The 24194-nt window shown below is 35.4% G+C and overlaps 1 protein-coding gene across 3 annotated transcripts in view; it reads left to right on the top strand.

Moving 5' to 3' along the window:
* Window positions 1-24194, top strand: part of LOC136028806 (vacuolar protein sorting-associated protein 54-like) — a 109723-nt gene that overhangs the window by 4415 nt on the left and 81114 nt on the right. For all 3 annotated transcript variants that reach the window (XM_065706711.1, XM_065706712.1, XM_065706713.1), the window contains exons 2-5: window positions 203-390; window positions 12670-13020; window positions 19828-19970; window positions 22750-22849. In XM_065706711.1, the coding sequence (XP_065562783.1) occupies window positions 253-390; window positions 12670-13020; window positions 19828-19970; window positions 22750-22849 (732 nt within the window). In that variant the 5' untranslated portion in view covers window positions 203-252. The remainder of the gene's footprint in view (window positions 1-202; window positions 391-12669; window positions 13021-19827; window positions 19971-22749; window positions 22850-24194) is intronic.

Below are 24194 nucleotides of genomic sequence, written 5' to 3'. Positions count from 1 at the left end.
CAGGTAGAGGGTACAAAAGGCAAATTTACCTAAAAGAGGAGTCCAAAAGTTTCAGTTAGCTCTCAAAAAAGCTCTTCCTCATCGTCCTATTGGTTATCCATTCTATGTAATGAGACCAGAGGAAAAATACACTTACCAGTATTGAAAATACATTATTATGTAATTTAACACTATTAAGTTGATTATGATCTATAATTTGTAGGGATGGTACTTGCTGATTTTCCAACCAATTGAAGCAAGAAGTATTACATCATGCAGAAACAATTTGGAAATCCAATGCCTCGGAATTCCCTATTGGGAGCAAGTGGAACAGACAGTGGGAGATGGTCAATGTTTATGTCGTGTCAGAATTTGGCTTCTGCCCTCAGTGATCCAAACAAAGGAAAACAAGTAAGAAAGGAATATATTGGAAAAAGAAAAGAAAATAAGTAGGAAAGGGATATGTTAGAAAAGCAAAGGTAATATATTGGTTGCTGTTGCTTTAAGGGGGATCTTTGCAAAATAGAAAGTGATGTTAGAATTGGTATCATTTGACATTTGGAGATGTTGCTACACTGCGTGAATTAGTTGGGATTAGTTCCCTGTTACTTTGCTTTCTTTAATTCCTATTTATTTTCTATGAATTAATAAAAAAAACTCCGATTTTCAAAGAAAAGGAAAGGCCTCACTAAACTTAAGCCAGCAGGAAAGATTAGCAGCTTACTTTAGCTTCAAGGGGGATCCTTGGAAAAAGAGAAATGGTGTCAGAATTGGTTTCATTTGGTATTTGGCAGTTTTGCTGCTCCTTGTAGATTAATTGTTATTAATTCCTTATTTCTTTTCATTAGTTGGTCCCTAAGAACTCCATTTTTACCCTATTCTCTGTCTTTAGCCACAAGAATTAAGCATAATACATATAATAATGAAAGAATAGTTATTTTTGTTGAATGAGTACCAATTACATCATTAATGACTGATTGATTTCTTTTCCTTTGTTTCCAAATATTTGTTTGTCTATCTATACATGTTTTGAACATTTATCAAATGGAAATACATTAATTTAGAAATAGAAGGCCGTCTTGCATGTAAGAACTCTTAGGTAGAACAGTGGATTAATAGGCTACTCGGGAAACTCCGTCCTTCAGACCACCCAGTTGGGAAAAAGGGTGGCGAAGTTTTGTTTTTTACTAAGAGTCACCTTTACCCAAAGGTTATTCAAGTCCCTAACTTATCCGAGTATGATGAAATCCTCTGGCTAAGTGTTAGACCAAAAGTACTCCCTCGTCCATTTAGTATTATTGCAATAGCTGTTTTCTATTACTCCCCAAATCAAAATATCGAGTCAAAACGTAATTTTATCCAGCAATTACAGGCAAGTGCTGATTTTGTTATTTCTAAGTACCCCAATGCTGGCCTCTTTTTAGTTGGCGATGCCAACGACCTTAAAATGGATTTTTTTTGTGCTTCACTTAAAGTAAAGCAAATTGTTAAAACACCAACGACTCGGGGAAATACCTCTCTTGATGTTATTTTAACTAATATGTATAATTTTTACAGCCCTCCCTCAACTTTGCCCCCATTAGGTGGGAGTTATCATCTTTCCATTATTTTGTCCCCCTCCTCAAATTTTAAGCATACTTTCTCAAAAACTTATAGCACTTACCACCCTCTTCAAAATTCTGGTCTTCTTTCTTTCGGTGTGTGGCTGAGTACTGAAGATTGGTCCGACACTTATAGTTTACAAAACCTTGATGAGAAAACAGCCACGTTTCATAAAAAGCTAATTGATAATTGTCAAATTTGTTTCCCAGAAAAAAGGTTTAAAAGGTGCTCAAGTGACAAACCCTTTATTAATCAAACAATAAAAACACTAATCACAACCAAATTGAAGCTGTTTAAAAATGGTAAACTCGATCAAGCCAATATATTAAGAAAATCAATTAAAAGAGAAATTCGTAAATTGGCACGATCGTACTACAAAAATAAGATCGAAGAATTGTTTACTAATAAGCCTAAAAACTGGTATTCCGAGTTTAAAAAGCTATGTGGCAGGAGTCTTGACCAGCTTAATTTCAATTTACCAGAGCCCCCTGATGTTACTGCAAATAGTCTAAATAAATTTCTCGCTTCCATTGTCCAGAGCCTTCCAGCATTGCCAATCCAATTATCAACAAGAGCCTCATCCCCCTTTTTCCCGACTGTTTCCCCGTCTGAGATTGAAAGAAGAATTGATAAACTAAGAAAGACAAGTGTTTGTCCTTTATATATCCCGTTTCCCCTTATTAGAACCTTCGGTGACTTCCTGTCTAAGCCCTTGTCTGTCCTGTTTAACGAAATTACTAAGTCTGGGCAAATTCCAACAATTTGGAAACAGGGTTTCATTACCCCTTTGAAAAAGAAAAACGGAAAGCCTCGCTTTGATGGTGTTCGACCTATTACACTTACTCCTATTTTTTTCAAAATTGTATGAAGGATTCCTTGCAGATTGGCTAAAGGAAAAAATCCTCTTACTGACTTGAAGCAATTCGGAAACCTAAAATCAACTTCTACTTCTCACTACCTCGTTTCTCTTATTGACCGATATCGGGAAAATCCTCGAAAAACCTAATTCCTGGCTAAACTTAATTTTCTATTGACCTTCAGAAAGCCTTTGACCTTGTTAACCACAATATTTTAATTGAGAAACTTGAAAGCGAGTTCAATATTGATCCCTTGCTGGTAAAATTGGTTGCCTCCTTTTTAACAAATAGATCACAGGTGTTTAAATACCAGAACCATTACTCAAATCCTCTCCCTATCTACAATGGCGTACCCCAAGGAACTCTCCTAGGCCCCCTCCTTTTTTCAGTCATGGTTAAAACAGCCTCGCGAAGGAAGTTCCTGACCGTTGGAAATTTGTTGATGACCTAACGATTGTTGAAGGTTGCTTCAGAAATGTAATAAGCGACCCTTTGAGTATTCTCAATGAAATTGGAAGTGAGGCTTTGGACCTAGATATGACTGTAAACCCCTCTAAGTCCATGATAATGCCGATTTGTTTCCTCAGATCCTCGCCCTGTTTTCTTAATCCTATCCCTCCTGAAATTTATGCATCCTCGGTTAAATTACTTGGAGACACAATTTCTTCAAATTTAAAGTGGGATATCCACGTTAAAGATATCATCCATAAAGCTAATGCGTCTATCGCCCTCCTTAAGCTCCTAAGTAAATATAGCGTCCCCCTTTCTCACTCCTTAAGGTTGTACACGTCTTTTGTCCGCCCGCATCTTGAATATGCTTGTCCAGTTTGGCACCCTGGCATCTCCCGTAAAGAATCTGACAAAATTGAGTCAACCCAAAAAAGAGCCTTGCGAATAATTTTCAAAGAAGACAAGGTGCCTTACTCTCTGCTCCTAAAAAAAGCTAGTTTGGAAACCCTTGAGCGAAGGAGGTCGTCGTTGTGCCTCCGTTTTTCAAAAAATGCAATAACGAACCCTCGGACGGCAAGTATTTTCCCCAAACGTCACTCACCATCCAGATTACGGCAGCCTCGAGCTGTTTCTGAGCCTATCCCAGTTTTGTCTCCCATCCGCTGCGTTACTTCCAGATATGAAAAAACCTTTTTCCCCTTCATCACAGAAAAAATAAATAAAATAGCCAACTAGTTTCCCCCGCCTTTTTTTTCATGTGAGGTGCTTTAGGTCGTTACACTAATTTGCTTGCCCCCCGCTGTTTTGGTTTAGTTTCCCTTTTAAGTCATATATGTTTTTTCGTGTGTTTTATGCTTCTTTCTTTTTTTGTGAGTTTTTGGACTTTTTTTTAGTGTCCCTTTTAATTTGTAGATATATATGTTTATTTCTTGACTTTTTTTTGTCCACTTCCCTTTTTTCTGACTTATATTTTTTTACTTTTTTTCTCACTTGTATTTTTATACATAATTTGATTATTCATTATTATTAGTGTTTTTTGCTTTGTTTGTTTTATTAGTCGACTCCGAAGTCTGAATTCGGCCCCCTGAGGGCTTGCGATAGTAATTTTTTTAAAATAAATATCTTATCTTATCTACTCGGCTTGACAATATGATGCCAAGAGTTCAATTCCCGCTGCTGATAGGTGTGTGACCTCTCCCTGTATAAAATACCCACAAACTAAAACATTTATTTTATGCCCTACCCACTATCATAGGCTTATTAGGGTCTTCATGTTTTTATCCTTCTGTATAAGTGTTTGGCTTTGGTAGAGCTGCAATCCTTTGTCAACTTTCTGCTTCTTTTTCTTGTCTTCTTTTAATGTATATTAATTGTCTCTCTCCTGATGGACAAGCTCTGGTTCTTGGGTGGACTATTTGTTATGTTGTATGTTTGACTTAAATAATGGATGTCACAACCCCCAGGTTATGGAGACATGCTATAGAAAGAATTAATGGGTATAATTTTACTTTTATGCAATTGAGAATGTTGATGAGATTCAACCAACCAATAGCTAATCGGAAAACAATAGAAAGACAGTGTAGGTGATACAGAGTTAGTAGCAGGAAAGTTTCTCTGGAGAGCAGATATCAGATTGCTTGTTTGGTCTTTGCCTGCTCAAAAGAGATCAGCTGGTTTTTATGGCACTTGGTATTAACCATGTGACATATAGCAATCACAGATTCTGTCGGTCCCGATTTTACTACTTAAGGCACTTCCAGGTAAGCTAGGACGATGAAATTTGGCAGGTGTATCAGGGACAGGACCAGATTAAATTAGAATTAGTCGTTTTCCCGATTTGACCATCTCTGGGCCAATTAATTCGAAAAAAGTAGAAAAATTGAAGTATTTTTAACTTACAAACGGTTGATCAGATCTTAATGAAATTTGATGTTTGGAAGAATATCGAGTCTCAGAGCTATTATTTTAAATCCCGACCGGATCTGGTGACATTGGGGGGAGTTGGGAGGGGGAAACCTAAAACTTGGAAAACACTTAGAGTGGAGGGATCAGGATGAAATTTGGTGGAAAAAATAAGCACAAGTCCTAGATACATGATTGACATAACCGGAACGGATCCGCTCTCTTTGGGGTAGTTGGGGGGGGGGGTTAATTCTGAAAAATTAGAAAAAATGAGGTATTTTTAACTTACGAACGGGTGGTCGGATCTCAATGAAATTTGATATTTAGAAGGATATCGTGTCTCAAAGGGAATTTGGGGTGGGGGAACCTAAAATGATGGAAAACACTTAGAATGGAGGTATCGGGATGAAACTTGGTGGGAAAAATAAGCAGAAGTCTTAGATACGTGATTTACATAATTGGAACGGATCTGGTGTATTGGGGGGGGGGGGTTAATTCTGAAAAATTAGAAAAAATGACGTATTTTCAACTTACGAAGGAGTGATCGGATCTTAATGAAATTTCATATTTGGAAGGACCTCGTAACTCAGATCTCTTATTTTAAATCTCAACCGGATCCAGCGTAATTGGGGGGGGGGCAGTTGGGGGGGTACTGGAAATCTGTGAAAATACTTAAAGCGGTGAGATCAGGATGAAACTGGATGGGAAGAATAAAAACCTGTCTAAGATACGTGACTGACATTACCGAACTGGATCTGCTCTCTTTGGTGGAGTTCGGGAGGGGGGGGGGGGTAATTTTTAAAATTAATGTATTTGTAACTTACGAAAGGGTGACCAGATCTTAATCAAATTTAATATTTAGAAGGATCTTGTGCTTTAAAGTTCTAATTTTAAATTCCAACCAGATCCTGTGACATTGGGGGGATTGGAGGGGGAAACTGGAATTCTTGGAAAACGTGAAAATTGGGGTATTTTTATCTTGCGAATAGGGGATCGGATCTTAATGAAATTTGATATTTAGAAGGAATTCATGTCTCTGAGCTCTTTTTTCAAATCTCGACCAGATCTTTTGACATTGGGGGGATTTGGAGGGGGATATCTTGGAAAACACTTTGAGTGGAGGAATCGGGATGAAGCTTGGTGGATAGAATAATCAAATGTCCTTGATACGTGATTGACGGAACCGTACTGTACTCGCTCTCTTTGGGGGAGTTGGGGGGAGGGGTTCAGTTATTTGGCGAGTTTGGTGCTTCTGGACGTGCTAGGACGATGAAAATTGGTAGGCGTGTCAGGGAGCTGCACAAATTGACTTGATAAAAGTCGTTTTCCCAGATTCGACCATCTGGGGGGCTAAAGAGAGAGAAAAAATTAGGTATTATAACATACGAGTGGGTGATCGGATCTTAATGAATTTTGATATTTAGAAGGACATCGTGACTCAGATCTGTTATTTTAAATCCTGACCGATATTAAGCCTCTTATTTTCTTTTAAATCAATCTATTGATCCATAGAATTTTGTTAGAGCTCTTGCCATATGATCTCTTGGCTCTTAGCTCTTCATGCCTCGTCACAAGTGCCATATGAGCTCTTAGCTCTTGTTTTTTTTTTGGGGAGGGGGGGTCAGGCATGTGATTTCGTCTTGTTATAGAGATTGTATGCAGTGTATGTTAAAGTAATTAAAATAGTAATATATGTAATATAAAATATAGTAATATAAAATCTAAAAGTAATATAATATAAAGTAATACAAAAAAGTATAGTTATATAAAATAGTAATATTAAAATAGTAAATAAAAAACTTGAGAATATTTAGCCCCATGGATTCGTATCCCTAAGATCCTAAACTGAATTAAGCAATGTTTTATCCCTGCCCGCCATGGATTAAGTTTTTGCATGAACATTAATAGTAAAACTTGTGCTTTAATTGATGACTGCAATAAATTAAGGTGGCTCCAGACCTGACTTGAAAACTAAACGAAACTGTTCAAAGTAAAAGAATAATTACTAAGATTATTACTAAAGAATAAGAATAATTACTCTTACTAAGATAATTACTAAAGAATAAGAGTAATTACTAAGATAATTACTAAAGAATAAGAATAATTACTCTTACTAAGATAATTACTAAAGAATAAGAGTAATTACTAAGATAATTACTAAAGAATAAGAATAATTACTAAGATAATTACTAAAGAATAAGAATAATTACTAAATAATAATAATAATTACTCTTTATGATAATTTAGATGTATGACGACTGATCCTAAAAGCTGGAGAAGAAGATATAGTCCATGGAGGCTTGTAAGTCTTCTCACCCTCTCTATGAGTTTGTTTTGTTTTCAGCTATTCAAAATCTACAGGAATATCTAGAATTTGAAAAGTTGTAGCCCTTGTTTCAACTTGTTTCAAACAAGGTAGCCCTAGTTTCAATGTCCTGCTGTCTCTTTAAGTTTGGTTCTTGATGATATTGGTATTGATGAGATAATATGAATTATATATAGGAAAAATAATAATTTTTCCTTTTACAATACTATGTATTAACATATCCTCTCAAGGAAAAATGATGATAAGAATTTTTTTCCAAAAACAGTTCTAATGAGAAGGCCAAGCCATAGCGTCTTCATGAATGGCGATTCAGGAAAAATGAGAATATTTTTCCTAAAATAGTTCATCCCTAAATTTGAAAGATTTCGAATTTCAAAAAGATTCGAAAGACAAAGAAAGAGATTGCATAACAACATCAGTTTTTTTTAAGCTATGGTTGAAATATGACTTAAAGCTTTTGAATGAAAAATTTTGTTCCTGAATTGCAATTGTAAAAAATATATAATAATACAGATTTCATATAGTCAATGTCTAATTGGACAGCTAATTACGATGGCTTAAAATTTTTTTTATAAAAATATCATTTTTTTATTGAAACTTCATATAAAACTATGTATAGTCAATGTCTTCGCTAGTTTCAAATTGTCTTTGTTCGTTTTATTTCGTTGTCACTTATGATTTTTTTTCCTCCTCTATGATTTCGGTTTCTACCCATTTGTATTAAAGTCACTTGGAAGCATAATTTGAGCCTAGTGTTCATCTATGTCCTTTTCTCTGGCTGACACAAATCAGTGGTAGCCAGACTGGTTTATTTTTCTTGAGTTTTCATACACCTGTCTGGTAAGTTCTCTTCTTTCTCGGTTGCGCAATAAGCCATCACGTACACACTAAGTTATTGGAGGGGTAGGGTATTCTTCCTAACGTTAATAATACATCCCTAATGTCTTTGTTCGTTTTATTTCGTCGTCACTTATCTTATGTTTTTTTCCTCCCTATAATTTCGGAAAGTTCCTATTGAGCAACTACTATAGTTGGCGGAGAAATTTGCATGTTTTCCCTACGTAGTAGCTGATGAGCCATTGTTTATTATTCGTCACATTGACATCATTGTCTCTGTAGATGGCTCTAATCTTTTGCAGTCCCAGTGTTATTTTAATTGTTTTTCAGATTGCTGTAAATATTAGAATTAACAGAATGCTAAAGAAGTATTTACGTAGTATTTGACGGATATTGGTATAAAGACACGTGTTGCAAATTCTTTTCTGCTGTAATTGAATTTCAAACTTATCTTGGGCCACCAGATATTAAGTCAATCTTTTCTGAACCTGCTTCTGAAGTAGAAGTTACTTGAAGTGTTATGAGATTGAAGAATTTCCTCGTGATGAGGCCTTCATAATATTTGCACTAATGTAATCAAGTTCCTACTTCCTCCCGATATTGCTCCCTTAACAAAACTTATTCGCCTCTCCTTTTATTATGGAATTTCCCCAAATGCCCACGATTGCGCTTGAGTTATCAAACTATTCAAGAGCAGACCATGAAATGATCCTGCTAGCTATTGGTCAATCTTTCTTTTCTTTGTGGTCAGCAAAGTTTTGGAAAAAGGCAACGCTTTTGGTCTTAATAACTTTCGAACTTCTAACGATTTTGTTCATGATTAAATAAAAAAAAACAAGTTTTTTTTTTAAGTGAAAGTAAGGAGCGACATTAAAGCTTAAAACGAACAGAAATTACTCCGTATATGAAAGGGGCTTTTCCTTTTCAACGCCCCGCTCTTTACGCTAAAGTTTGACTCTTTCTCTTAACTCTACATTTTAAAACAGTAAAAAACTTTAGCGTAAAGAGCGGGGCGTTGAGAAGGAAAAGCCCCTTTAATATACGGAGTAATTTCTGTTCGTTTTAAGTTTTAATGTCGCTCCTTACTTTCATTTATAAAAACTTGTTTTTTTATTTAATTTCTGAACGTTTTTGAATCAATGCATGTTTTGATTTTGGCTCTCCGCAGAGGAATAATTAAAACGAAATTTGTATATTTATTTTTTTTTGCTAAATGGCTTTCTCATAATTTTGATCGAATGATTTTGAGAAAAAAAGAGCGGGGGAGGAAGCCTAGTTGCCCTCCGATTTTCTGTTAATTAAAAAGGCACCTAGAACTTTTGATTTTTTTACGAATCTTTTTATAAGTAAAAGATATGCGTAACTTATAAATTAGCTTACGTAAAGAACTTTTGTATTCTCATGTTTTTATTACATACTAGCTGTTGGTATGCAACACCTAGTTGGTGGGGGCGCTTCGCGCCCCCCTAAGCCCCCCACGCGTGTAAGGCGTTAAGCGCCATTGTAGTTGTCTGTGCATATAAATAGATTGTCAGGTTTACTGACTCTTGAACATGCAACATATAATTGTCCATGGGAAAAACAATCCGTATTCAGATCTATACCTCATTATTCTAATGATTGCCCTTGAGCTTTGTTGATGGTGATTGCTAATCGAACATTCCCTGTGTCCCCGTCGTCATTTATATATCCCTCTGTACCCCCGGCGTCCCCGTTGTAATTGTGTCCCTGTGTCCCGGTCGTCATTTGTGTCTCGGTGTCCCAGTCTGTAATTTCTCTTTGAGTGTCCCGGTCGTCATTTATATTCCCTGTGTCCAAGTGTCCCGGTTGTCTTTTGTGTCCCGGTCTGTAATTTCTCTTCGAACATTCCTTGTGTCCCGGTCATCATTTATATATCCCCCCCGTGCCCCCGGCGTCCCCGTTGTAGTTTTGTCCCTGTGTCGCGGTCGTCATTTATATTCCCTATGTCCCGGTCGTGATTTGTGTCCCGGTGTCCCAGTCTGTAATTTCTCTTTGAGTGTCCTGGTCGTCATTTATATTCCCTGTGTCCCGGTCGTCATTTTCGTTCCGGTGTCCCGGTCTGTAATTTCATCAGTTGACAAACATGACGTCAGTCGACAAACAACTTTATGACGACATACAGCTCAATCCTTATATTGACGTCAGTCGACAGACACACAAACAAACAACTTATTTTTATATATATATAGAAGAAAGATAGATATGAGGGGGTTCGCCCCCTCGTCAGTACCTCGTTCTTTACACTAAAGCTTAAATTTTGTCCCAATTCATTAAGAATGGCCCCTGAATCACAAAAGCCGCAGAATAAATAGTTGAAATTACTAAAAATACTTTTGCGTAAAGAGCGAGGTATTAGGAGGAGGTGAGCCCCTCATATGGGTAATAATTTCTGTTCGTTTTAAGTTTTAATGCTGCTGCTTACTTCCAGCTGAAAAAAATTTTCATATTTATTTTTTCATTGTTTTTTTTTAAGTAATGCTAGTAAATCCTGCGTTCCCTTCATGGAAATTTTCTTCCCCCATGACAAATTCCTCGATGGAAAGTTCCCCCAGCATATCCTCCTCTTCTCCAAAACCAAAACCAAAAAACCAAAAAAAATCCTCCTGAAAACGCCTGTACACTTCCCAATAACACTTACTATATGTAAGCACTGGTCAAAGTTTGAACTTGTAACCCCTCCCACGGTTACTGTGGGGGAGTATGTCGTCCCCAAAGACATAGTTATAAGGTTTTTCGACTACGCTGAATAAAATGGCTATTTCAGAATTTTGATCCGTTGACTTTGGGAAAATAATTAGCGTGGGAGGGGGCCTAGGTGCCCTCCAATTTTTTTGGTCACTTAAAAAGGGCCCTAGAACTTCTCATTTCCGTTAGAATGAGCCCTCTCGCAGTATTCTAGGACAACTGGGTCGATACGATCACCCCTGGCAAAACAAACAAACAAATAAACGCGCATCCGTGATCTGCCTTCTGGCAAAAATATAAAACTCCACATTTTTATAGATAGGAGCTTGAAACTTCTACAGTAGGGTTCTCTGATACGCTGAATCTGATGGTGTGATTTTCGTTAAGATTCTATGACTTTTAGGGGGTGTTTCCCCCTATTTTCTAAAATAACGCAAATTTTCTCAGGCTCGTAACTTTTGATGGGTAAGACTAAACTTGATGAAATGCGATTCTTTTGATGTAGCTATTGGTACCAAAATTCCATTTTTTAGAGTTTTGGTTACTATTGAGCCGGGTCGCTCCTTACTACAGTTCGTTACCACGAACTGTTTGATTTTCATTTCGATTTTCCAACAAATCAATCAGCAGAGTATACTTGTGCTTTTCTGTTGAACTACCTTCATTCTGTGCCATATGCTTCTAATTCTTCTTCATAACTATAGTTTGTCTTCTTTGGATTTTATTGAAGCTTTTGATCCCCCACAACATTCTTCTTTCTCAAATTTCTCTTTTTGGCACAATAGGTAGTACATTTCTTTGCTTGGTCTAACATGCCGTTAGAATAATCTCTGTTAATCCGCTTTTCTGTCAAAAATTGATTATGGTGTCTATTAAGGGTCTATTCTAGGGCCAGTGCTGTTTCCATTTTATCCAAATAATCCAATTTTCGTAGCCAGAAAAGAAAATATCTTATTTCGTTCTCGTCTCTGTCACCCTGATTCTTCCTGTTTTCATAACCTTGGTTTGTCTTCTTTGGACTCTACTGATTCTTTTGGTGACGATAGCACCCTTGTTGCTTCTGAAAGAATGAAGAATAATTTTATAAAGCTAGTACATCTGTTTCTTCTTGATTAAACTTTGTCTATTAAGCTCTATATCGATTTAATTAAATTGTGGGCATGCAACATATTAATATTTCAAGAAAGCTCAAACATATTTTACCTATGTCAAATCTGAAAATCTTCTTTCACAGTTTAGTTCAGGCCTATGTTGATTATTTCCATGGATGACTGCTTTTCCTTCTTTTCTTCCTTTGAAGAAAATAATATATGTTTTATTTCTGACCAATATTGACTACGCCAACAACTTCATGGTGATATTTCACTGATACTGCTGAATGAGATAAACTATTTTTTATCACAATAGTAACTCCTGCAAAAGTGGAGTTTGATTTGCTTCAGTTTTTTAAGCTACACGTGCAATTTGAAAATTATTTGTTATAAGATGCGATAATGCCTATGTCCCAATGTAAAAAAAAGAAAAAAAAGCTACCTATGGTTGGACTTTGCTAATTTTCTTTAACTATGTTTGTGAATATACAGTCAAAAGTGATATTGAAATAATAGAAAGTAAGAAAGCAGAATTTTGTTACTAGAAAATTTCAGGCTAACATTTAAAAGCCTATTTACCTTGCCAAGAGTTTCCTAAGCTAAACTAGGCCCACGCTGATTCCGACTTGATTTTGACTTTAAATAATTAAAAAAAAAACTGGAATTAATTATTACTTCCAGAGAAGCTTCATTTTCTATAAGATTGAAGATGAGTATATCAATTTTCTTCGGAAAATTATATCCTTCTTTTCTAATGAAGTCGCCAGACACTATTCTGAGTGTGATGCGTTAAATCGTCGCCATTTCGTGATAACTCTTGCCGGGTTAAATTGCTGATGATCCAACTTTTATAAGTTTCCCACAATATTTGATATGACAAACCACATGACAAAAACATTAGTTTTTTTTTTATTTTCAGAAAGACATATTCACAAAGAACTGGGGTTATTCTTTCACAGAAACATCTGAAATTGTAAGATCTCCCCTCTTGGACACTCCCGAGACTGAAGATTTTAGAGATTACCTGAAAAGAATTTCCAGAAGATACAAGAAGACGAGGAAGAAATCAGATAATCAGAGGAGACTTGAAGCAGCTCCCGAAAAGCTATGCGAACCGTTGGAATCCGTCCCGAAGATCTATCTTCAAGCAAATTTTTCGTTGAAGAACCCAGATATTTTTGCCAAAGTTTTCAATTTACCTGATTCTTTAGCTGACAGTGTTGGATCAATTAAAACATTTCTAAAAGGAGATCAAGCACTGCAGGAACAAGTAAGTTGATAATAATAGTTCGAATATTATTCATAAAGCAATATAATTATATATAATAATTTAATATATAAATGTAGTGAAGTAATATAATATAATTATACAGTTGCTAAATTCCTGCTCTTTATGCTTAAGTTTAACTTGTAGCTCCAAATACTTAAGAGAAATTGGGAAGCGTATTAACTGTTTATCGTAGGCAGCAATAGCGTTGCCTAAGTAAAGAACGATGTTGATACAATATATTATTATTATTATTCTTTTTTTTTGTTGGTTTGTTTGGTTTGTCTTAGACGAGGGCACTTCGTATCGAAAGAGCTGCCGTAGGAACTTCAAAAAGGGCTCATTCGATTGGAAATTCAAAGGACTAGTGCCCTTTTTAATAGTCGAGAGGGATAGGAGGGCAACTAACCCTCCTCTCACGCCCACCATTTCTCCAAACACATCCAATCAAAATTTTGAGATAGCCATTTTGTTCAACACAATTGAAAAGTCTGGAATTATGTCTTTGAGGATGAACCCTCCCCCCTACAGCCCTCACGGAAACTGTTGTAAGCCATACTCTGGGGTATATAAGGTTTTTATAGAAAGCGATGTCATAGAAACTTCAAAAAGGACTCACTCGATTGGAAATCGAGAGGACTAGTACCCTTTTTAATAGTTGAAAGTGATAGGAGGGCAAATGCGCCCCCCTCCAAGCCCATCATTTTTCTAAACGATTCTGATCAATATTTTGAGATATTCATGTTATTCAACATAGTTGAAAAGTCCGGAAATTATGTCTGAGGATGACAACCCCCCACAGTCCACAGGACAAGGATTGTAAGTTATGCACTGAGGGTATATAAGGTTTATATGGATCGTTTGGTCATGTGAACTTCGGAGGGGTCTCATTGAATTGCTAATCAGAAGCTCTAGCGTCCTTTTTAAGATTAAAAGTGATCGGAAGGCAGCTATTCCCCCTCCCTCAGACACACACACGTCGAATTGTCCCGAAATGCATCAACTAGAAATTTTGAGATAGGTATTTTACTTAAAATAGTCCAAATATCGTATAACAAGGCTTTTGGGGTTGAAACAAACCCCCAGAGCTTGGGGGCTAGGGTTGTAACTTATACCCCGGGGCATTTAAGATTTTTATGGGAAGGTTGTATAAACTTTAGAGGAGGCTCATTTGGTTGAAAACTGTAAGTTCTAATTCCCTTTCAAGAGTCAAAAGTGATGGAGGGAAGCTAACCTCCCCCGAGTACCCCTCTCTTCACCAAACGAATCTGATTGAACTTGTGAGATAGAAATTTTGCTCAAAATAGTCCAAAGAACATATAACAGTGGCTCTGGGTTTGACACAGTGCCCTGATGATAGGGTTGTAAGTCATGCCCTTGGGGCGTATAATGTTTTTATGGAATGGGTTGTCGCATGCACTTCAGATGAGACTCATTTGATTTGGAATTAGAAGTTAAAGTTCCCTTTTTAACAGTCAAAGTGATTTGAGGGTAACTAGCCCTCCCCCCCTCCACGCTCATCAATTCTCCAATGATATCCAATCAAAATTCGTAAATAGCAAGTTTTTTCATCGCAGCTGAAGGGTGTGGAAATTATGTATTTGAGGAAGACACCCCATCCCCCTACAGCTCTCACGGCAAGGGTTTTAAGTTATGCCGTGGGGGTATACAAGGTTCATATAAAAAGAGTGGTCGTATGTGCTTCGGAGGGGACACGTTGGATTGGTGATCAGAAGTTCTAGTCCTTTTTTTAAGGGTCAAAGTGATCAGAGTGCAGCTACCCACCCTCCCCACACACAGAAACATGTCATGTTTTCCCGAGATGCATTCATTAGAATTTGGAGACAGTTGTTGTATTCAAATAGTCCGAAGATCATATAACAAGTCTTTTGGGGTTCATACAAACCACCAGAGCCTGAGGGCGAGGGTTGTAAGTTATGCCCCTGGGGCAATTAAGGTAATTATGGAAGGGATGGATGGATAAAATTTAGAGATGGCTCGTTTGGTGGAAATTAAAAGTTTTAGTTCCCTTTTAAGAGTCAAAATTGATGAAGGTCAACTAGCCCCCCCCCAACTACCCTTCTTTTCATCAAACGCATCTGATTCAAATTGTGCGATGACGATTTTGTCTAAAATAATCCAAGAACATATAGCGTTGCTTCCTGGGTTGACACAACCCCCAAGAGCCTTGAGATGAGGGCTTTAAGTTATGCCCTGGGGGTATATAAGGTTTTATGGAATGGGTTGTATTAAATTCAGATGGGTCTTATTTGATTTTGAATTGGAAGTTATAGTGTCCTTATTAAGAGTCAAAGTGATTGAGAGAAACCAATCCTTGGTTTCACCCCCCCCCCCTCGAGGCATCAGGGCAAGGGCTGTAAATTGTGCAATTTGTTCATTGTTTACATATAGTATATGCTATTGAGAAGAGGTATGCATGTTTGAGTTCTACTCTCCCAAAATGGCATTAAGGGCAGAAGGGCATTAAGATGAGTCTATAGGGAATGTTGAGGGGAGTGTTAAACTAAATCAAAGCATAGTGTGAGTATATGGGTTGTCAAAAGGGTGTAACTCAGGAATGTACGAGTAATATTGATTTGGGATTCTCAGGAAATGATAAAGGAGATAATCAATTGACCAAAAAGGCAACGCTACTACTTGCACGCTACTACTACTAAACTGCTGCTGCTTCTACTGCTACATCACCTACTATTACTACTGCCACTGCTATCGCTGAAACTACTACTTCTGTATCGAGTTCTACTAAGGCTGTAGAAGTTGAACTAAATGACAACATACTATGAGTATATAGATTGCTGATACGGGCGTATCAGCAATATTTTTCGAACGTCTTATCATATCAAAAGGAAGTGGGATGTTCAGTTGACCAAAAGGCAAAATGTGCCTGCTATTACTGCCATTAGTACTGCTGGTACTAATAATAAACACCGTTACTGCTACTATTGTTCCTACTACTACCGCTAGTTCTATGATACTAGTATTAAGGCTTCTCGTATGAAGGTAAAAATTTGACAGAATATTGAGGGGAAATTTGAACTAAATCAAAACACACTATGCGCATGCAGATTGTCAAAAGGGCCTATCTCAAGAATTGATTTGGGTATTAAGTTGAAACTCTTGGAGAATACCTAAGGGGAAGATCAATTGAAAAAAAAAGGAAATATATGCATGTCACTACTAGCACTAATACCAGTGCTAGTTACTACTCCAACTACTCCTTCAATTGCAACAACTTGTGAGGCTTAGAGTATTAAGGTGAAAAGGGCGTCAAAAGCTTGTCAAAGGCGCGCATCAATAAAAATTTTGGAACGGCTTAACGTGTCAAGCTGAAACTTCCGGGGAGTCATGAAAGCGGTGTTCAACTGACTAAAAGGCAATATGCACATGCAACTAACGCTGTTAATACTGCTGCTACTACTGCTACTACTACTACTACGACATCAACACCGCATCTTCTTCTAATACCTCTGAAACTACTGTGAAAATAGCATTTCTTAAGAATTGATTTGTGCATTAAGTTGGAACTCTCAGAGAAAACTTAAAGGGGGAGATCAATTGACCAAAAGGTAATATGTGCACACTGCTACTAATACTACTAATACTGCAACATTTACTGATTCTACTACTACTATTACTATTGCTCCAACTGCTGCTTCCATCGCAATTATTTATAAAAGCATTAAGATAAAAATTTCAACAAGTATTTTAATACACAGATTATCATAAGAGCTAATCGAAAATGTCCTAGCAATGGCTAATTGTATTAAGTTGAGTAGTTATACTACTGCTGTAACTACTATTAAAACTATACTTAAGTATATGAAGGTTAAATTCTTAGAAAACATTTCAAAAAATTTCTGTTGTACGGATGACAACCTGCCATCCGTATGCAGGTTGTCAAAAGGATATATCAGCAATATCTTTGGAACAGTTTCGTGTGTGACATTAAAACTTAAAACGCTTGTTAAAGGGGATGTTGACTAATCAAAAGACTATTTGCATCATAATACTTCTGCTACTACTTCTACAAGTACTGCTACTATTATTATTATTGCTACTAAAACTAAGACTACTGATAATAACTCTACTCCTACTGCTACTACAATAACTACTGATGGACGTTAAGAGGACGTATCAACGATGCTGACCGTTTGATGGCATTAAGTTAAAAATTTCATCGTGTACTGAAGGAGCTGTTGAAATAGAAATTCTATATACATACTGGTACTAATGCTACTACAGCTACTACAATTGTTGCTACTACACAAGCTACGGGTATTCAAATGAAGCTTTCAAGGAATATTTGGAAGGATGCTGAACTAAATCAAAATGAACTATGATCATGTAGATTGTCAATATGGTTACAAGGCAATATCACAATAACGGCTGACATTATTAAATAGACATGTCAGGGTAAGTTGTGACAGATTTTTTACTAGCCAGAAGACACTGTGTATACTTTTGATACTATTTCTACGGTCACTGTAACTAAGGGCATTAAGTTGTAACGTTTATGGGGAGTTTCAATTAAACGAAAATACTGTACGCATGCAAGTATTCAAAGGGCATATAAGCAATATCTTAGGTATTGCTGCTCTGTCATAGCTATTAAAGTCATTGATATATTTCAAAGCAGCTAATTTGATTGGAAATTCAAAGTTCTATTACCGTTTTTAAGAGTCAAAAGTGATTAGAGGGCAATCAGCCCTCCTGATTGATAAAATCAGGATATCACCCTTTGATAAAAGGGTGTATGTTTTTAATTATTGTTAAGAATTTTCTCCAGCATACATATAGCAGGCCAAACTATAAATTATTACAAAAAAATCGAAAAGATTTTAACTATTATGTTCTTTTTTTCTGAAAAAAAAATGTGTCAATATAAAACGAACGGAAACTAAGTAAAAAAAAAACTTTTCCCGCAAATTAAGTTTTTTAAAGATAATTTAATAGAATTAAGCCAAGAATGAGCAAAAATAAAGTCAAATAATCTTCCAAGCGTAAAACTACCACAAATCAGCATCTGTAAATAAATGCAGATAACTTCGAAGATCTCACTGCCTTTCCATAACGAAAGTATAACAGTTTAAAATAGGGATGAAACCTTTTAATAGACAGTGAACAGATATAAAATTTTTAACTGGATATTTCGAACACATATACAGTGTCCATCATCAGCAGTAAAACATAGTTTTACTGCTGATGATAGAAATTACAATTAATAACCACAAAAAACTATGTCAACATAAAACGAACAGAAATTAAGTAAAAAAAAACTTTTCCCGCAAATTAAGTTTTTTAGAGAAAGTAAAGAATTCTATTGAACCTAAAATGGGAAAAATAGAATTAAACAAAAAACTACATAGCGTAAAACTACCACAAATCAGCATCGGTAAATAAATGAAACCAAAACAAACATAAATTACAATAAATAACCAGAGTCCAACTCAAAACGAGCAGAAATTACCATGAGTATTGCTCATAACCTCTGTGCCTTTTCAAGGCCAGAACATAATTTGCACTTTACTGAAAAAAAAAATGTTTTCATTTTGATAACTTTAATAACTCAAATATTATTAACATTTTAAGGAATAAATATCAGCATATGTGCATTAAACTGAAAATGCACATTCATTTGTTTTGCTCCTAGTATTGAGTGGGACTGGGTACCAATGTAATGCTAAAATATAGTACCATCATCTCTATAGCAAAATGTGCCAAGATACAAAAGTGAAAGAAAAAACGAAATATCAATAAAATATTGGGCAATGGATGTATTCTAGAAGCCGCTCTAATGGAGATGATTTATAAAATTAAAAGATAAAATTAAATTGAGATAAACAGAGATAATGGAGATAAAAGCAATAGGCTAACGGAGATGGAGACTGAAAGGCTCTAAAGGAGATCCAAAAATGGAGATAGACTAACGCTGTTAGTAAGCGACAATACCGTAAAATCATTCTTAATTTTTGTCTCAAATGTTCCTCTTGTAATTCGGCTAATATTTTAGCCCAATTTCGATAAATAACAATCTGTCGAAATGCGAAACTCCATTTGTCGATTCTAACGGACAGAACTTTGACTTTTGATGCTGTGTTCGCTTTATCACTAATACTTTTTGTCCATCACCGGAAGTCGTTTGGCATCAGCAAAGACGGATAGAGTTCTTAGATTTGGCTGAAAGAGAAACTCTGAAAGAGAGCTTTGAAAGGTTCCCCACAAAAATGAAAAAAAAAAAAAAAATGGTTGCAGGATGGTGTAAACTTTCTAAGAAAATTTTTATTGATTTATTTTACTAATATATTATTTAGTTATTATTTATATTATATTATTAATTAATCTGAATATTATTAATTTATATATTAATGTATTACACTTACTAGATCTTAATACTGCGTTCGCTTTATCACTAATAGTTTTTGTCCATCACGGGAAGTCTTTTGGTATCAGAAAGACAGATAGAGTTCTTAGATTTGGCTGAAAGAGAGCCCTGAAAAGTTCCCAGCAAAGAGTTTTGTTGCAAGGTGGTAAGTGAAAGGCTATACGTCCTGATTGAACTTGAAAATGAAAAAGAATGACTTGAAACCTCTGGGGGCTCTTTAGAAAGTGAACAAATACGATGTTTAATAGAGTAGGATAGAGAAAAAGCTCTAGATGGAGAATAATGTGAACTCTAATATGCGGGACTGGTCCCTTCATCCTCTCTTTGCTTTAGCATATTTTAACTATTTTTTTGAACCTAATGTTACATAAGCTCTTATAGTTATTTTTTTATATTTTTTTTTCTAGCTTAGCCACCACTTGGACTGCGTGGAGTGTCATTTGGCCTTGCAAATTGGAAAGAAATCTGAGTCATTGTTTTGTGCTTTAACATCCCACGATTCAATCATGGCAGACTTATCAGCTACAGTGAGTGGTATCCAAACTTTGAGGTAAGATTATTAACTTTTTGTTAATCTTTTTTAATTAATAATCCTAATTTTTAGATTATAAAAGTAAAAATTCAAAAAAGATTTACTTTAGGATACTTGATGTTTTTCTTTTTAACGAACTGGCAATTTTAAGTAATTTTAGTTTTAGTTAATCAATTAATTCCCAGTGAAACTTAATTCATATAGTTTTTACTTATCTGTTTAATTCATTACACATCAATTTAATGAATTTAGGATCACCACTTTGACTGCATGAAGTTTTATTTGAGATTGATGATGATGCTTTGAAGATTCAAAATCATTCTGAATCATTACTTAGCGCTTTAACATATCATGATTCGTTAACGAAGACTGATCAATTACAATGATTTAACTGTACAATCAACTTAATTGTAAAGCATAGTCAGTATAGGGAGTGATTAGAGGTCAAATGAAACAAATATGGTTTAAAAAGAAAATACAATAATTTTTAAAGAATAGGCAAAAATTATGCCTATATACTAACTCATATACTATACTAATAAATTAGCACTAATTTACTAAACGTATACTAATAAAAAAAATTAGCACTCATATACTAACAGGTATATCTGTACTGAAAAAGGGCCACATCCAAAGAATTTTTGAAGGATTCCTCAAAGTTAAAACAATTGAAAGCTGAAATGTTTTAGTGAATGGAACCACACTTTTCACACAGCCTACTGTTTGAATTAAGATTAGTCAGCTGGGTAGCCAAAACAATAAAAATAGGATAATGATAACATAAAGTATACATGAAAATTGCATTTTGTCCCTAGTAAAAAGTGGGACTTGATGGACTGGGTATACCAAAGTATGGCTTAAACATAGTTAGGTAGTCTCCATAGTGGAATGTGTCAAGACACCAAGGGGGAAGGTAAAGCGAATTAGAAAGAAAGTATTGGGCAATGGAGGTAAATTTTTAAGGAATTTTATTAGGAATCTTCAATTTTTTAGGGAATTCTAACGTCTCATGCCTAGCTTGTGGTGTACATTCTCGTTCAAAGGGCTCTCTAACTCTGTTAATATTATTGAATTTTTTTTTCCACTTCTTTACTCTCTGCTACTGGAAAATCGATAATTGTGAGTTCCTCTATTTTTACGTTAAGGTATTTTGTAGATGACCAATTAGGTGTCAAAATCTGTCAATACATGCTGTTGAATCTTTTAGATTTTTGGGATTCTCCTATACAGATAATTTACGGTCATTTCCCTGGTGTACAGTTTCTGACGCTGTCCACTATCAGATAGAGTGCTGAAAAAATTGTCACTACCGGCGGGAGTGAATTTAACCATAAAGTGCTAGTGAAACCGTACCCAACCTACTGTGCCCATTCTGTTATTTTGATGTTTCAAATTTTCTTCTAAAAAGAAATCTGATCTTGGAATTTTTTATTTATTTTTCATTATCGTATTAGAATAGAGAAATTATGTATAGTTTAATAATTCAAATATAACCGGAAAATTTGAACATACATGAAGGCAAAAAATCGACAAAATGTTTATATGACAAAGAACAGAATCGAATGTCATCGCAAGAATTTAAACTTTCGTCTATTGTTAATCAAATTTTTGTAAGACTGACATCTAATAAAATAATTATGCAGCCAGTGAACGAACAATAGCGGTAAGCAAGACTTACCGCTCTTATTTGGTAGTGGTAAGCAAGGAATGGCAGTGCAAAACTGGGAAAAAAATTAGAGGCCGTCTCGCACTGCAATCTTTAAGTTTTAGCCATTTTGTGGTCTCATCCATTGTTTTTCACCGAGTTGATTTTTGCGGTTTTGAACCGTGGTCTCTTTTCTTTGTATATTTTATAATTCCAATTTTTTCTATTGTTTGTTTGATTTTCAAATAAATTATCATTGCTCTTATAAAGGGAAATTCTAGGCAAAAAGTCTTTTTCTATGCTTTTTTTTTCAGACAAATCTAAAAATCTTTTCCCCAGGTAAAAGAAAGAAATGTGCGTTAAAATACACAAAAGCCTCGATCATTGTATTTATGACCCTGGCTATGATTTGAATTGGGGGGGGGGACTACTTTATAATTGTTACTATTGAGCTCTCAACTGCTAAAATATAATTTGGCTTAGAAACCATATTTCAGCGATTGTTAAGACCTTGAATAATAAAAGTGTGTCCATATAAAATATATATATATATATATATATATATATATATATATATATATATATATATATATATATATATATATATATATATATATATATATATATATATATATATATAAATAAATAAATAATATTAAAATATCATATAATATTATATAATAATAATAATAATAATTTAATATAAATATAAAAATATACAAAATATAAAAGTGTGGGAGGGGGTGGTTGTGTTTGATTCTCCTCCTCAAAAAAGAAACAGAAATTGGAAAAAAATACACCATTTTGCTCATGCTTCTCTCCAGGACTAAAATCATCGTTATCAAGTTTGGGGGAGCCTTTTCAAATTTATTGTGTCATCGTAAAGCGCTTACTCCTTATGGAAGATTCCATAGGAATACCAGAGAAGTAAAAATTAAACTTAAAACTATGCAACCTTCGTCATATCTCCCAATCTTCAGTTACGTTAGAGAAAATATATGAAAAAATACTTTAATAGAGATTTCATATCGTAGGTATTTTATGGCGTTTCCTTTTTTATATTTCTTTTTTTTATGTATATTTTTTTGCAATTGACATATTGTGTTTTTAATTTCTCCTCTTTTTGATAAATTAATTTACATTGATTTTTAGAGGTGAATTAAGTCAAGTGAATGCCAAACATGTTGTGTCGCCACTAAAGGTGCTTCAACTATACCGTGCAAAGGGAAACTATGTCTCCTTATTAAAGAAGGTAAGGCCCTAAGGGTGTTTAGAATTAAAAGGCACATGGTAAGATCAGATACCCTGGAAAACATTGTCTGAAACAGGGATAATTCTGATCAAAATGTATAATGTTCATATTTCAATGATGAAATGCTTGAAATTTGAATGGTATCCAGTTGCACCCCAAGGAAAGGGTAGTAAAGAGCTCCAACCCCCACATCCTATAGGAAAAATGGCATGTATTATGTAAAGGATCTTTGGTATGTCGTGGTATATGGTTACTGCACCGTACCTAAGTTTGTTAATATACTATTTGACACATTTACCAGTGTAAAGTTAAGTTCAAACTCAATAATGCACGAAAACTTACCAAAATTACAATGTTCTGAAGGTAGGTGCATTTGCGAAGGCATATTGGTATATTCAATAATGCATTTAACAAAGCCATCCTAGCCGAAAAAGCCGTTCTATCCGAGTGGATTGGTACGCTTTTTTTTTTTACCCTTGTCCATCAGGATGAGGGTTCGAATCCTAGTGTTCTCAATTATTTGGTTTGGGACGGGGGTCAGTGGCTTCGCTCTGTAAGCTCAGCCAGAGTTGACCCAGCTCTAAATGGGTACCTGGAGAAATCTGGGGAAGGTAAACAGGAAGGGTGTGCGAAAGCATAGGATGGTTGGGCCCCCAACCACCTATTGCACTTCCTGGCTGAAGGGCCAAGAAACGGAGATCAGCACCTCCGGTAGGGACTGCAAAGTCCAATGCCGTATTCTTTACCTTTACCAATAATGCATGGAAGTTAGCCAAAATTGCAATTTTTAGCGCTAGTAGCATTTATAAAGGTATATTTGGTGTAAAAAAATTGGAACCTTTATTTGCAAAAATGTGATAATGGACCTAAATCCGCGATGTTTGAAATTTTTTAAATTGTCGGTAGACATGTTTTTATATTCCACCAAGAATTTGAATGGACCTGTGTCTTATAGATGCTGACTGTGAACTTGTTCTTTTGTTTTAAATTTTTGTTCTAGTGTTTTTCTTCATGTTTTAGGAGATTACGCGAGATTTGAAAATAGTACTCTGAGCTGCTTTGCTAAACTAAGAATTTCAAATTTTTACAAATTAAGGGATGATCAACTAGCTATTTTCGTTGATCATTTTTAAAATCGTTATTCGTTAATCGTTATTGGTTAATCAATGTTTGAATCGTTATTCACCAGAGTGATTTTGACAAGTTTTAGTTCCTCTTTTTTTAGCGTCGTTGTAAAGTCGAGACTTCTTTAGGGACAATGTCTGAGGCACTTGGCGCTCAAAGATAATCAGTATTCTCGAATCTTGCTGGACCACAAGTATGAAATTTTCTCCCCGATGGTATA

This window comes from Artemia franciscana, chromosome 7, assembly GCF_032884065.1.
Source record: "Artemia franciscana chromosome 7, ASM3288406v1, whole genome shotgun sequence".
Lineage (NCBI taxonomy): Eukaryota > Metazoa > Arthropoda > Branchiopoda > Anostraca > Artemiidae > Artemia > Artemia franciscana.
This window is presented reverse-complemented; position numbering and strand designations above follow the sequence as displayed.